At 40.7% G+C, this 14,463-nt stretch overlaps 1 protein-coding gene across 6 annotated transcripts in view; it reads right to left on the bottom strand.

Moving 5' to 3' along the window:
- Positions 1–14,463, bottom strand: part of LIN54 (lin-54 DREAM MuvB core complex component) — a 63,470-nt gene that overhangs the window by 29,590 nt on the left and 19,417 nt on the right. For 5 of the 6 annotated variants that reach the window (XM_073340514.1, XM_073340516.1, XM_073340517.1 and 2 more), the window contains exon 2: positions 3,707–4,437. In XM_073340514.1, the coding sequence (XP_073196615.1) occupies positions 3,707–4,396 (690 nt within the window). In that variant the 5' untranslated portion in view covers positions 4,397–4,437. Of the gene's footprint in view, positions 1–3,706; positions 4,438–4,924; positions 5,058–14,463 lie in introns of those variants that run through there. The other variant, XM_073340515.1, reaches the window with a different exon arrangement.

Here is a 14,463-nt window from a genome sequence, read left to right on the forward strand (position 1 = left end):
AAAATTCTGCCCTGGGATGTGCACTCACAGCTCAATGGGAACAGCATGCATGTATCTAAAGGCAGATTTTGCCCTTATCTGTTAGATTAGAATATGCTTATACAAGAATATGCTCGATGATTCTGACCTATACGTGCAAATACAACTAACCTATACACAGTATTCTCTCAGATCAAATCTGGAGGCGTCAGAGAGCAAAGGTGAAGAGAGGTACCACAGCCATTTTTCAGGAAAGATGATTGAGCTTGAAGAAACAGGTTCAGGGAGCAGGGTTTGGAACAGGGACGGGGAGGAGAGAATGGTGGTTTTTAATTTGAAGAGCAGATACCCTTGAGGTGGCTTAAAAGATTTGCTTTGCCAAAATAGCCCTGGCACAGGAGCCTGAAATTTCTATTGCAATCTATTGGCTCTACCAGTTATCACAGCAAGACAAATTCATTTAGGCTAACTTAGCAATTGGAGTGGAGATCGGTCTGGGCATAAGATTAGAAAGAGGCATAAGTAAGGCCAGATCTGCACTCAAAACTTTTGCTAGTATAGTAATGGGGGCTGGGGTGTGATTTTTTTATTATATTTTTATGCTGGCAAAAGCCCTGGTATAGATGCATTTATCAAAAGAGTCCTTTTGCTCGTACAGTTTATTTCAGCTAGAGAACTGGTATAAGTTAGATCATCAAAAGCTCTCTTTTGCCAGTGTAAGTTGCTTCTACACTAGGAAGATTTGCTGGTATAGCTATACCAGCAAACCTTTCCTCACATAGTCAAGGCCCAAGTTTATAAGGCATTTTACTCTCAGTAGTATTGCAGATTCAATATAGCACTAAGAGAGGGACCTGGATTCTATAGAATGTTTTATTAAATTCCAATTAGTTTTGCCTTTTCCAAAGTAATGGGATTGTACCAGTTACTTAAGGTCCAAACTGGAAGACAATGGGGCTGTACTGGTGTAACTGAAGGTCTAACACAGGGGTGGGCAAACTTTTTGGCCCAAGGGCCACATCGGGGTGCAAAACTGGAGGGCCGGGTAGGGAAGGCTGTACCTCCCCAAACAGCCTGGCCCCTGCCCCCTATCCGCTCCCTTCCACTTCCCGCCCCTGACTCCCCCCCCCGCCCTCTATCTACACCCCTGCCCCCTGACAGGCCCCCCAGGACCCCACCCCCTATCCAACCCCCCCCTGCTCCCTGTCCCCAGATTGCCCCTACTCCCCCATCCACATCCCCTCCCCCTGACAGGCCCCCCGGGACTCCCACACCCTATCCAACCCCCCATGTTCCCCATCCCCTGACCCCCCCCCCAGAACTCTGCCCTACCCTGCTTCCTGTCCCCCGACTGCCCCCCGGAACTCCCTGCCCCTTATCCAACCCCCCCCACTCCCCACCCCCTTGCCATGCTGCTCAGAGCAGCAGGAGCTCGCAGCCCCACCGCCCGGACGGAGCCAGCTGCCTGTGCGGCTGTGTGGCTGCGGGGAACGGGGGACAGCAGGGGAGGGTCTGGGGGCTAGCCTCCCTGGCTGGGAGCTGAAGGGCCAGGCAGGACGGTCCCGTAGGCTGGATGTGGCCCGCGGAACGTAGTTTGCCCACCTCTGGTCTAACATGACCTGCAAAACTTTTAATACTGATGATGATGTATGCTAAGAACACAGTTAGATTCTCAGATCCTAGGCTAATTTTAATCAATTCACTTTTCAGAGTCAAACAGCATTTTAAATAAATAAATAAGATAAATTATGAGCTCTTCACAAAGCCTTCCATTGGAGGATCTCAAATGGTTTTACAAATCAATTAATTAAGCCTCACAAAATCCTTGAGGTAGGGGAGTAGCATCACCATTTAACACATGGGGGAACTGAGAAGTTAATCAGAGCCAGAAAGAGAACCTGGATCTCCTGACTCCCTCTGTCACCATTAATCTCCTAGATCAGGATTATCAAACTTTGTAAGTGTGGACAAGATCTTAATAGTGAGATTATCTTTCCCTCACAGAACACCTTCCCTCACATTCATGATCTTGTGGATCATGGATTTCTCTCCCATTTGCAATGACATAACATCCCTGTGATACCTACAGGAATTTCTTACAAGGAAAAAGCAGTATTAGGGAAGTGGTTTGTTGTCTTTGTTGCAATAAGTGCTTTGTTGTTTTTAAAACAGTTAGTCACACTGCTGACTCTTGGTCTGCATTTTTTTCTCCCCAATCCCATCCATTCCCCTCCTCTATATCCCTTGCTTTCCTGTGCTTCCTTGTTTGCCACCTGGTCTTCTTCTCCTCCAGAATGCTTCCCCTATCACTGGTTCGCCTTTGACACTACTACATAAACTTCTCTGAAGAACCAGCTGAAAAAAGACCCAGCATCACATGATCAGCCCTTTTCATTGAGAAACTGACACAGTAGACCACTTTACCCACACTAAGCAATAATCTACCCTTATGGATCTCTTACATATTAAACATGCCTGCAGATGGCATAGCTTTATGGGTGTGTGTGTTTTTTTAATCAAAAACATTAATTGTAGCTTTTGAAAAGCCAAATGCAAACAGTTTCATCTGTTTTATAAAAGAAACCAAAGGGGAAGAGCAAGTTTGTTTTGTAGAGCAGTGATTCTTAAAGCCTTGCAATCAGACATAAATCAATTAATCAGGAAAATCTTCAGGATTCCTTAAGGCAAGAAAATAGCGGAGGACAATCGGAAAGAATCACAGCCTTTCATGTCTCAGATGCCACGGGCAAGAGGAAAATCATAAATGCTACAACCTGAGAGTGCAACATAACTTATGCATTTTTTCCTTTAGCTTTTTTTTAAACTGCCAGCATCAGCCCTACAACTCAAGCCAAATGGCAGGAATTGATCCATTTTTAAATGTTCCTGTGCCAAGTCAGGAGTCACAGCCTCTTTTAAAGATATTCTGCCAACCTTAACATTAACAATGGAAGTAAAAAAGAAATCAGTAGGGAACAGTCAAACATTAAAAATCAACATTAGTCAGGAATTTGATCTTCAGCTTTGATGTGGCTACAAGCACTGAGCAATATGAGAAAAGACTGCACTGGAAAATAACACCGAGATTGTATGGTGCTTTAAAATACATAGTCTCAAATGTTCTGCATGCTATAGTTTGGGTTTGCTTCCTGTGAAATATCCATTTGGGAGTTTAGCACTCTATTTTGTTTGCTTATGGCTCCATCATTTCACAAGCACAGCAAGTATTCTGATTTTTATATAGACTGTTAGTTTTATTCTCCCATCCCCAGCTAACGTTTGTGGGAAGATCTTTTTTCCAGATTCAGCCTGGGTGTGCTTTAGAAATTTAAACAGCAATCAGGAAGAAAGAAAAGAAATAAACTTAATATCCATGCAGAGTTCACTCTTCCTAAAGGTATATGGGATTAACTGAATCACACTCAGTGAAGAATTCTCTCCACTGCAATAAATTCTGATGGCACAGACACATACTCTGCGATAAACCTTAATCTCCCAAAAGGTAGTTGGATGTAAAGAATGTATAATTTAAATACATTCAGCTATGACTGGATACACTAGAAGAAATATTCTATATATACTCACAGTGAATTCTGAGGGTTGCATGTGCACACACATGCAAACACATTTCTATCAACAAAAACGAACCTTCCATATGGGAACAGTTTTCGTTTTAAACAAAAAAGGTTTATTTTTAAAAAAGTTTCATTAATACAACCCCTTTTACCTGTACTGTTTTTAACTGCTGGGTCTGTAATACAGAAGACTGGGCTGCAGTATTGATCAGCTGACTTCCTGGCGTCAAAGAGGAGACTCCAACGACAGGCTTCATCTCTGGCCTCCCTCCAATAGTAACTACTTTGATCTGCTGGGCTGGTACCTTGGAGTCTCCTGCCTGAGCCTGAATTGTGGCCTTCTGAGTCTGGGGTAGCTGGTTGTGGGGTAGCGCTAAGACAATTGGCTGGCCAGACTTTCCCAAAGTTGTCACAATTAGCTTTTGCCCTTCTTGTTTAATAGTTTGATTGCCAAGTTTAAGATCAGTGGCCTTGTTCAGAATAATCTGATTGGCTGAGATCGTGACAGGAGTCTGAGCACCAAGTTTATGGAGGCCACTTTGCAAGGTAGGTTTTACTGTTGCATTAGTGTCAGTTTTTGTAATTGTGGTATTCACTGTAACTTGACTTGAGTGATTGCTGGGCACGGTAGCTGGTTCTGTGGTGGCTGTGGTTGTAGTTGCAGAGTCACTGGCTGAGCTTATGTTCACTATTTCTTCCAGTTCTGTTTCCATAGGAATAGCCTCTCCCATAGGCGATGCCACAATAACAGCCTCAATGCTATCATCTTCCATCAGAGTTATGCCAGTGTCCATTATCTCCTCAGGGAGTAAGCTGTTCACCTCTGGTGACACCACCTCCATTGCAGATGTTCCGGCAGTAAGGCAACGACCCGGCACTGCAACTATATTAAAAAAAAAAAGTAATAAAAGGTCAATTAGTAGGTCATAAATTATTAATCTCCATGACAACATACATTTCTGCAAAGCTTCAGGAATAGTATTACCATAGAGGAAAACATAAGTGCACAAATACTGGAGGTGGAGGAATTTTAGTGGAACTATATTTTCTTGTGAAATTTATCCTTGATTCTTTAATACATTTACTTGAATTTCCTTTTAATCCTAATTTAGATCAGACCTCCTCCAGCAGCATTGCAATACACCCACATCTCCTTGGGCCAGAGAAAGCCAGGGATTAAAATGTAAGAGTTCATGAATGGTTTTAGTGGTCACACATGCCAACATTCATTACCAAGCTGTCATTCCATGGAGTTGTTTGAAGTGGTGAATGTGCTAATAATTAGTTCACTTGTTTACGAGTATTAATTTCAGTGATCTCAGCAACAGCACATGGGAAAGCAGAGCTATTTTAGTGACAAACTTAGTTACCTATTGAACTTGATCACCAACCCATTTGAGAACCAAGCCAATAGTGCTGCTTTTCAAAGCCATGGATGATTTCATGCTTCGGTTGTCCCACGGGGTGGGGGTGGGAGGGAAAGCACAGCTCACTTGTTCTATACTTATTAGAAAAGAAAGAGCCTCAAATTGTGACTGTAATATAAAACATCCAGTGAATAAATGAACTAATCTGCAGGACACAGCAGGGTGGGCTGAATTGATTAGAAAGAAAAGCTAGCTTAAAAACAGAATTAGCAGTGGGTTCTATACATGGGAATCTCAACTTGAAAAACCTTGAAGAAGGGAAAATGAAAATGGCTGAATCTCCTGTAAATATGATACGGAAGCATGAATATTGGACTTCCCATTAAAAAGGTAACATTTTATCAGTCAACAATGATCAGCATTTTAAAATACTTCCTTCACCATTTGCCTCCTTCCATTAGCTTATTTCTTTCACCTTGTAGTGGGTGGGCACACTATGTACCCTCTTATCATTTACAACATTCACCCTGAACCTCAGGGTGTAGCAACCGTAACACCTTGCCCTCGCAAACCTGCGTTTGCACGTTGCAGAGCAAAGTTCAGTGGTGCCGTTTTTACAGCACAGCCATTCATAATTAATGGATTACTGCTGTGGATAGTTTAAAATGCATGGATTAAATGCTGAGGTTGCATTTATTGATAACAATGCCATAGTGTGTCTGAATTTGCACCATTTATGATCAACAACCACACTGACCATAGAATAGCTGTAGAGTATTCACCCAGGAAGTACAGAAGATAGGGAAAAACTGCAGTATGTTATATAATTGATATGCTGACAGGCTGATGATGAAAGCAATTACTGTAACAGGGTCAGAGGTTCCCACTAGTTTTCGTTTATTTTTGTTCATTAGAATATTGTAAGAAAACTATACAAGAAAAAGATGATTAACAAAACATTTTTATGGTGCAGTTCAGAACTTACATGTCATTAACAAAGAGTTTTGCACCAAATACACTTGAAGAATTGAGAATCTTGGGGCAGGTTTACACTACAGATTTACAGTGACTCAGCTGCACAGGTGCAGCTGCGCTGCTGTAGCGCTTCTGGTGAAGACACTCTAAACCGACAGGAGAGAGCTCTCCTGTCAGCTTAATAATTCCACCTCCGTGAGAGGTGGTAGCTATGATGGTGGGAGAAGCTCTCCCGCCGACATAGCACTGTATACACCGGCGCCTAGGTCTGTATAATTACGTCATTCAGGGGTGTGAATAATCCACACCCCTGAGCGATGTAGTTATATCGCAGTAATTTTGTAGTGTAGACCAGAGTTTGGTATTAATTACTTGAGCCAAGTTTTTTTTCTATAATAAATATGATGGGAAATTTGGGATATTTTCATCACAATACTTAGCATTAGAAATTTATTCACAAGGCACAATGGTCACAAGAGAACGTCACTCATTTTGGGGATTATGTTGAAAGATTGATATATACATTTATGTAGCTACTTTTAGGTTTATAAAAACTAGCTGCATGTCTGAAATTAACCAACTGCCTTTGGATTGATGTGAGGAAAATTATTTACTGGTGAAAATTGCATTAATAAATTAGTTTGAAATTACTTTGGCAAAGTCAAAGGAAATGGGGAAGGATCATAGATGTAATTAACTTTGGTATTTTAAAAATTTTGATTTTTTTTTTCGTTTAACTTGTGCAATTTGTTAGAAATTCATCATATATAGAGTAGTGAATGAGGATCAGGATTTAAATTTACTGAGAGGTTTTTATAGCCACATGTAAATACAAGAAGCCAGGCCATCTCCTTGTTTTTTGCATATAAGCAAGGCTCACGGCATTTATCCTTTTTCTCCTATTCCCCTCTCTCTCTTTCTCTTAAAGAGTCATTGCAGCCAAACATGGCAAGTTTGGGTACCTCCAAATATGGAAGTATATTTTATTGTATTAGGGTAGCACCTAGGGGCCCTAGTCCTGGACCAGGCCCCCATTGTGCTGGCGCTGTGGCTATAAAAACCTCTCAGTAAATTTAAATCCTGATCCTCATTCACTACTCTATATATGATGAATTTCTAACAAACTGATATAGCATTACTATAATTTGGTATATACTAACATTTTCACTGGTAAAAATGCAAACCAATAAAGGTAGACAGGATTCTTTTGATGAAAATTACAGGATCAACAGAATAAGCTAATTTCCTCTGTAGCACAAATGAAAAAAAAAATCAAAATTTTTAAAATACCAAAGTTAATTACATCTATGATCCTTCCCCATTTCCTTTGACTTTGCCAAAGTAATTTCGAACTAATTTATTAATGCAATTTTCACAAGTAAATAATTTTCCTCACATCAATCCAAAGGCAGTTGGTTAATTTCAGACGTGCAGCTCGTTTTTATAAACCTAAAAGTAGCTACATAAATGTATATATCAATCTTTCAACATAATCCCCAAAATGAGTGACATTCTCTTGTGACCAGCAGAGCCATTGCCTTGTGCCAAATAAAATGTAACAGCTTTGCCAGATACAACAGCTGGTAGACCCTTAATGCTGAAAAAAAAACAAACCCCTACTTCAACGCAGTGTGCAAATCCTACAGAAGCACTATTTAGAACGGTCTGGGCTGAGGGAATAATGTCAGCATATTGAGCAAAGTACCAAGAAGCCCTTACAGAAGTAAGGGTTTCAGAATCCAAGCCCAAAACCAAGAAAATCTCAGCAAGACCTTTCCCTAACTAGGATATAACACTACCACAACCCCTCAAGAGTAAAAAACAAACCCAGGTGCATTGGGGCCACATCTGCTACTCATGTTCAGAGCAATACGATTCTAGGTTTTACACTAGCCATAAGCAGTGGGACAATACAATACAAGGTTAATTAGAAAAATAATCTTCTTGCAGGATGAGAAGAAAAGGTCATTAAAATCTTTCAGCTCCCAAGAGACAGAAATAGAAAATGAACTGCTCAGAAGTTCTACAACAACTCAAACATGCAGCGATCTCTGTATGTTGTTTGTGCCCTGTAAATCCAAGTCTTCCATAGCTCAATGAAGTTAATGGGAGACTTTCTGTTAACTTCAGTGGATTTAAGATGGTCTCTATTAAATTGGAAAGGAGGAGGACTATCCATGATTTCCTTCTTAGCATTTTGTTTTTTGGATTGATAGTGGACAACCTCATAGATATTGTTGTTCCCTGAAAGCCATTAAATAGCCTTTAAATAAGTCTCTGGAAAATATGTGTGTCCACTATCAGTGAAAGAAATAGAGCAGTATGGAGAACTCCCCTTACAGAGAGATAATGGAAGCATGTCATCCTTTTTTGTAAATGAAAAAACAGAAGAAAAATTAAAAATACTAAAATTTCAGCAGTCTGAAAAGCCCTACCAATTATAGGCTGTGGTCCGGTTTGGGGGTTGTTTGATTTTTTTATTTTTGTAAAATTGTGCGCAATCATTTAGAGCAAACAAAAAAAGTATGTAGAACTGTAATATGGTTAGAAGCATAAAACATGTTTCTTGGTAAATAATTAACTGAGATAACAAAACTGCAGTTAATGAATTTCTGAGAACTGAAGAGAGGCTGTAGCTCCAAAATCAGTGTTGGTGAGGTAAGACGGGAGGGAGAGGGTGAGAGGGAAAAAAAAGGCTCCTCCATGAGTTATGGTCTGCAGGACTCTTTTTTTAAGCTACTAATTTGGGCAGTGTGTGGTACTTAAATATTGAACCGATTGTTGCTGAATAAAATCTTCTGCGGAAGCATAGACAGAGCGCTATGGAAGATTATCTTCTTTACCAAAATAGTAAACCCATACACAAATGTAAAAATAATAAGATCCATGCAGGAAACAATAATAGCATTTACAAACTTATGTCCTGCTTTTGTTTTGAACAATATGCCAACAAAAGACATCAAACAAACAAACAAACAAAAAAAAAACCACACAAAACAAAAACGGGATTTTTTGGAGTACAATTCAAATTCTAGTCAACAGCCATCAAGGTTATAGTGGTACATCTAGAAAGGGTACGAAAGAGAAAGCAGCCTAAATTCCTAACTTGGACCTGCAAAGGAAAAAAAAGTGGAATATAATTTTTTGTTTCCTTGTTATGTATAACAGAGGTCCTAATGGAAATGATTTTCATGTGTTTAAGATTTTTTATATTAGAAATTCAGGTCTTGTATACCCAGGAAGAGTTAATAGGTGAATTGAAAACTACTAAAGTTATGACATTAGAGATACCAAGGACGTAGACTGTTTAAAACTCGATTTCTCTTAACAACTTTCTAACAAGCGATAGAAAGAAAAATCTCTCTTTGTTAAGGATACAACATATTAATCCCTTCAATTAAGGGCTGCGGAAGCTCTGACTCCACTTGAGTCAATCAAGGAATGTGTCATCAAAAACAGAGAAGACAATTTACTTGGCATTCCTGATATTTTTAAGGAAAACAAGGAGAATATACAGCAAGGTAAGGTAAGAACAAGCCTTGTTTTCAAGACAAAAAAACAAAAAAGATGAATAAGGATGTTCAGACTCTTCTTTTACAAACCACAAAGGAACAAGTAAAAACACAAATCCTTTTTCCCCTTCACAGGGGAAAAGAAGAGGGGATTAAGGGACAATAGACCAGTGGAATTAATTGTAACAAACAAATTAAAAACAGACCTGCAAGGCAGCTGGATTTTATGACCGATTCTGTTGAACGTATAATGCAAGAACAGAAAGGAACCCATTCAGATGTCACACTTTACCAAAGTTATTAAGATGGTATCACTGCTACAAGAGCCAAGTATCAAAGTTTTAGATTCTAAAATAATAATTAGGATTACAGTAAACTTCACTAAGAAAAAATTTCTCAACACAAACTATATAAAAATTGCATTTATACAAAGTACTGGGAAGCACCAATAAATGAACCCAAGATACTATACTATTACACAGTTCCTGCACTGACTTAAGGATCAAAAATTCCACCTCCATTTTTTTTTTATAATTCTTGAAACTATATCAACAGTAAACAATTAGGCCCAAGACAAAAGCAATAGTCAAACTAAAGCAGCGTCTGGCCAATGACTACACAGTTGAAACTACAGCCTACTGTTTCCTCGAGGCATAGCTTGAAACCAGAGATTTTGAATATTACAATAAGCTGCATTCAAACTGAAAAATACTTCCCCAAAATCTACTCATCAGTAGCAAGTGCGAACCATCGCCTGGCAAGTATGGCTAAGGCATCAATTTCTCCCTTAATGTAAAGTTTAATTTAAAAAATGAAGTTTTTAGCCCTTCCAAGCCAGCTCCAGGGCATCTATTGCAGCTTTGTGCTTTGCAAGGCAGTAACTGAGTGAGATTAAGAAGAACTGGGAAGATTAAGAATCAGCTGCTGTGACTGAGAACCCTATGGGGCAGCAGTGACAACACCGTCAAGAATGATACCAATTCCTTAGTGTTGCTACTGCTGACTGGGAAAGCTCTGAGCGACGAATCCCTCCAACTCTACCCCCGTAGCACCACAAAGGCGGCTCTGTGGAAGCACTGGCCCCCTCTAAGCACAGGGGGTACTGGAGACATAGCCCTACCCTTTAGAGTAGTTATTGGGAGGGGGAAAGGGAGTTTCTTCTCCCTTCCTGTATCTAGAATGGGTGGAGCTACCTGCTAGTCAGAAACTAAAGACAGTGGACCGGAGAAGGAGTCGGAGACAAGACCCTTGTAGAAATCTGACTACCCTCTCCCCCTGCAGCAGTTGGGAGTGGCAAAAAAGGCCAAGCACTTTGTCAGGATTCAGCCAATCGATGTTTTGTAAACTGTTCATGTCCTGCTCATGACATACAACATTACAATAAGGGGACACAGCACATCTAGAACCTTGATAAAATAAAAAAAGATCAACAGGAGTGACACAAGCATGAATTCTCATCAGCCTTCCTTCCATAGCATATATCTGATTAAAGTAGGTCTATATGGAATATTCCATAGCTGATGTACCGTTCATCAAGTTCTAGATGTGCTGTGTCCCCTTCCTGTCACATTCTAAAACAGACACAAGCTGTTCCTGCTTTGTTCTTTTCTTTCCACTCAACTCTTCATTTTTGGGAAAGGACAGCAATAATACATTGTACAACTGTCAGCAGTCCTATGAAATGCCCAACACTTCCAGGCTACTGAACAGGTTTCTACAAAGCAGCACTCTAAAATGCATGGTTATTTAAAAGATTATAAAACATAGATTACAGGGTTAGACACTGTAACCCACATAAAAGAAAAATCTCATAATTCCTCAAGTGTGACCTCAAATAGTAAAGAACATTTGGAGGGGGCGTAACCTATGCATGGCATGGATGCAAAATATAAAGATGTATTAAATAACATTTCAAAAGAAAAACTTTGAGTTATGGGGATCTAGAGAACTAAGTTGACTCATTAGATCACCTGACCTTTTCAACAGAAAACAAAGCCCCACGGTTGTTACCTAATTCTTCTGTACTGAATGTGCATAATGAGGAGAGATGTGATTGATACATGACATAACAGCTGTGATTCTTCAAAAAAGGAGAGTACTTGGGGCACCTTAGGGACTAACAAATTTATTTGAGCATAAGCTTTCGTGAGCTACAGCTCACTTCGAAGGTGCCACAAGTACTCCTTTTCTTTTTGCGGATACAGACTAACACGGCTGCTACTCTGAAACCTGTGATTCTTCTGCATTTCAAGTCATAGCTACATTTCATCATCCTGACTCTCAAGAGTGCATATATATTTTTGTTGCAGCACCCGCCAAACTTCTCAGAGCTGACTAAATTGTTATTTATGCCTACTTTCAGCAGGAGTGCATCTGGCTCTGCTAAAAGACAGACACGGAATGAGAGAATCAATGGGAAACTCCCCTTGCTGAGTACCAGTGACTGCCCTTTAATAATACTTAACACTAAGACTGTGTCTACACAACAGACTTTACAGCAGCACAGCTGTACTGCTTCAGCTGCGCTGCTGTCAGGTCTCCCATATAGCTGCACTAAGCTGGCGGGAGAGAGCACTCGTACCGGCATAATTAAACCACCCCCAACAAGCAGCAGTAGCTATGTCTCCTGCCTACATAGCACTGTCCAAACCAGCACTTCTGTCGGTGAAACTTGTGTCAGTCAGGAGTGTGGTTTTTTCACACTCCTGACCGACAAAAGTTTTACCAACAAAAGTGCTAGTTTAGACATAGCCATAGTTGGGGCTAAGATTTTGTCACGGATATTTTTAGTAAAAGTCACAGACAGGTCATGGGCAATAAAGAAAAATTCACGGAAGCCCGTGACTTATTCGTGACTATTACTAAAAATATGCATGATAAAGTGGGGAGCTGCAGGCTCCCCACACCACCTGGGGGGGGTTGGCTCAGAGCTCCAGGGCAACCCCCCTGCTCGTGGTAGTTCAGAGCTCCGGGGCACCCCGGCCACCGGCTCAGAGCTCCTGGGCACCCCTGGATACCTGGGGTGTACCTGGGTACCAGGTACGGGTGGCGGGGAACCCTACAGCTCCCAGGCACTGGAGGCTCAAGTCACAGAGGCCGTGACCTTAGTGACAAAATCATAGCCCTAGCCATATAATTACTGTTTGAAGATAGGTTTCAGAGTAGCAGCTGTGTTAGTCTGTATCCGAAAAAAGAAAAGGAGTACTTGTGGCACCTTAGAGACTAACCAATTTATCTGAGCATAAGCTTTCGTGAGCTACAGCTCACTTCATCAGATGCATGCAGTGAAAAATACAGTAGGGTGATTTTATATACACAGAGAACATAAAACAATGGGTGTTACCATACACACTGTAAAGAGAGTGATCATGTAAGGTGTGCTATTACCAGCAGGAGAGAAAAAAATCACTTTTGTAGTGATAATTATGGTGGTCCATTTCCAGCAGTTGACAAGAACGTGTGAGGAACAGTGTGTGTGGGGGGGGGTGAATAGTTTTACTTTGTGTAATGAATATAGCTTTACAGATATAAAGTGCTGTTTACCAAGCTGGTTAATCAACATTTCATAGATCTGAAGAAGAAAAATGCCGCTCACATACATGGCTTTTGGCTGATGAATGGCATGTCCTGATTAGGAAGGCAGCAACAAGTTGTCAGTGGGCAACTTGACAAATAAGGTAACGCTGGGGTTACCAAGAAAACAGATTTCAGAGTAACAGCCGTGTTAGTCTGTATTCGCAAAAAGAAAAGGAGTACTTGTGGCACCTTAGAGACTAACCAATTTATTAGAGCATAAGCTTTCGTGAGTTACAGCTCACTTCATCAGATGCATATCGTGGAAACTGCAGCAGACTTTATATATACAGAGAGAATATGAACCAATACCTCCTCCCACCCCACTGTCCTGCTGGTAATAGCTTATCTAAAGTGATCATCAGGTGGGCCATTTCCAGCACAAATCCAGGTTTTCTCACCCTCCACCCCCCCCCACAAATTCACTCTCCTGCTGGTGATAGCCCATCCAAAGTGACAACTCTTTACACAATGTGCATGACAATCAAGTTGGGCTATTTCCTGCACAAATCCAGGTTTTCTCACATCCCCCCCACCCCCATACACACACAAACTCACTCTCCTGCTGGTAATAGCTCATCCAAACTGACTCTTCAAGTTTAAATCCAAGTTAAACCAGAACATCGGGGTGGGGGGGGGGGGGGGTAGGAAAAAACAAGAGGAAACAGGCTACCCTGCATAATGACTCAGCCACTCCAAGTCTCTATTTAAGCCTAAATTAATAGTATCCAATTTGCAAATGAATTCCAATTCAGCAGTTTCTCGCTGGAATCTGGATTTGAAGTTTTTTTGTTTTAAGATAGCGACCTTCATGTCTGTGATTGCGTGACCAGAGAGATTGAAGTGTTCTCCGACTGGTTTATGAATGTTATAATTCTTGACATCTGATTTGTGTCCATTTATTCTTTTACGTAGAGACTGTCCAGTTTGACCAATGTACATGGCAGAGGGGCATTGCTGGCACATGATGGCATATATCACATTGGTGGATGTGCAGGTGAACGAGCCTCTGATAGTGTGGCTGATGTTGTTAGGCCCTGTGATGGTGTCCCCTGAATAGATATGTGGGCACAATCGGCAACGGGCTTTGTTGCAAGGATAAGTTCCTGGGTTAGTGGTTCTGTTGTGTGGTATGTGGTTGTTGGTGAGTATTTGCTTCAGGTTGCGGGGCTGTCTGTGGGCAAGGACTGGCCTGTCTCCCAAGATTTGTGAGAAAGAAAACAGAGTTACAAATTAGCTTAAATACCCATGTTTCTTTTGTTCTCTCCCTCCCCCTTTTAATTAAAAGAAACGGTTTTAGGCTGCACGATTAAGTTAACATGTAAACCTTATAAACATTTGCCATTTATTACACAAATATTAAATATTACATTCTTCAGAAAGGAATTGGATGCATGCACCATTCACTCCAATAGAATATTTTAAGAATAGTTAGAAGGCTGGATTTTAAATTGGAAACCATATTCTAATTTCACAACAGGC

The sequence above is a fragment of the Lepidochelys kempii genome, chromosome 4 (genome assembly GCF_965140265.1).
Source record: "Lepidochelys kempii isolate rLepKem1 chromosome 4, rLepKem1.hap2, whole genome shotgun sequence".
In the NCBI taxonomy this organism is placed as follows: Eukaryota; Metazoa; Chordata; order Testudines; family Cheloniidae; genus Lepidochelys; species Lepidochelys kempii.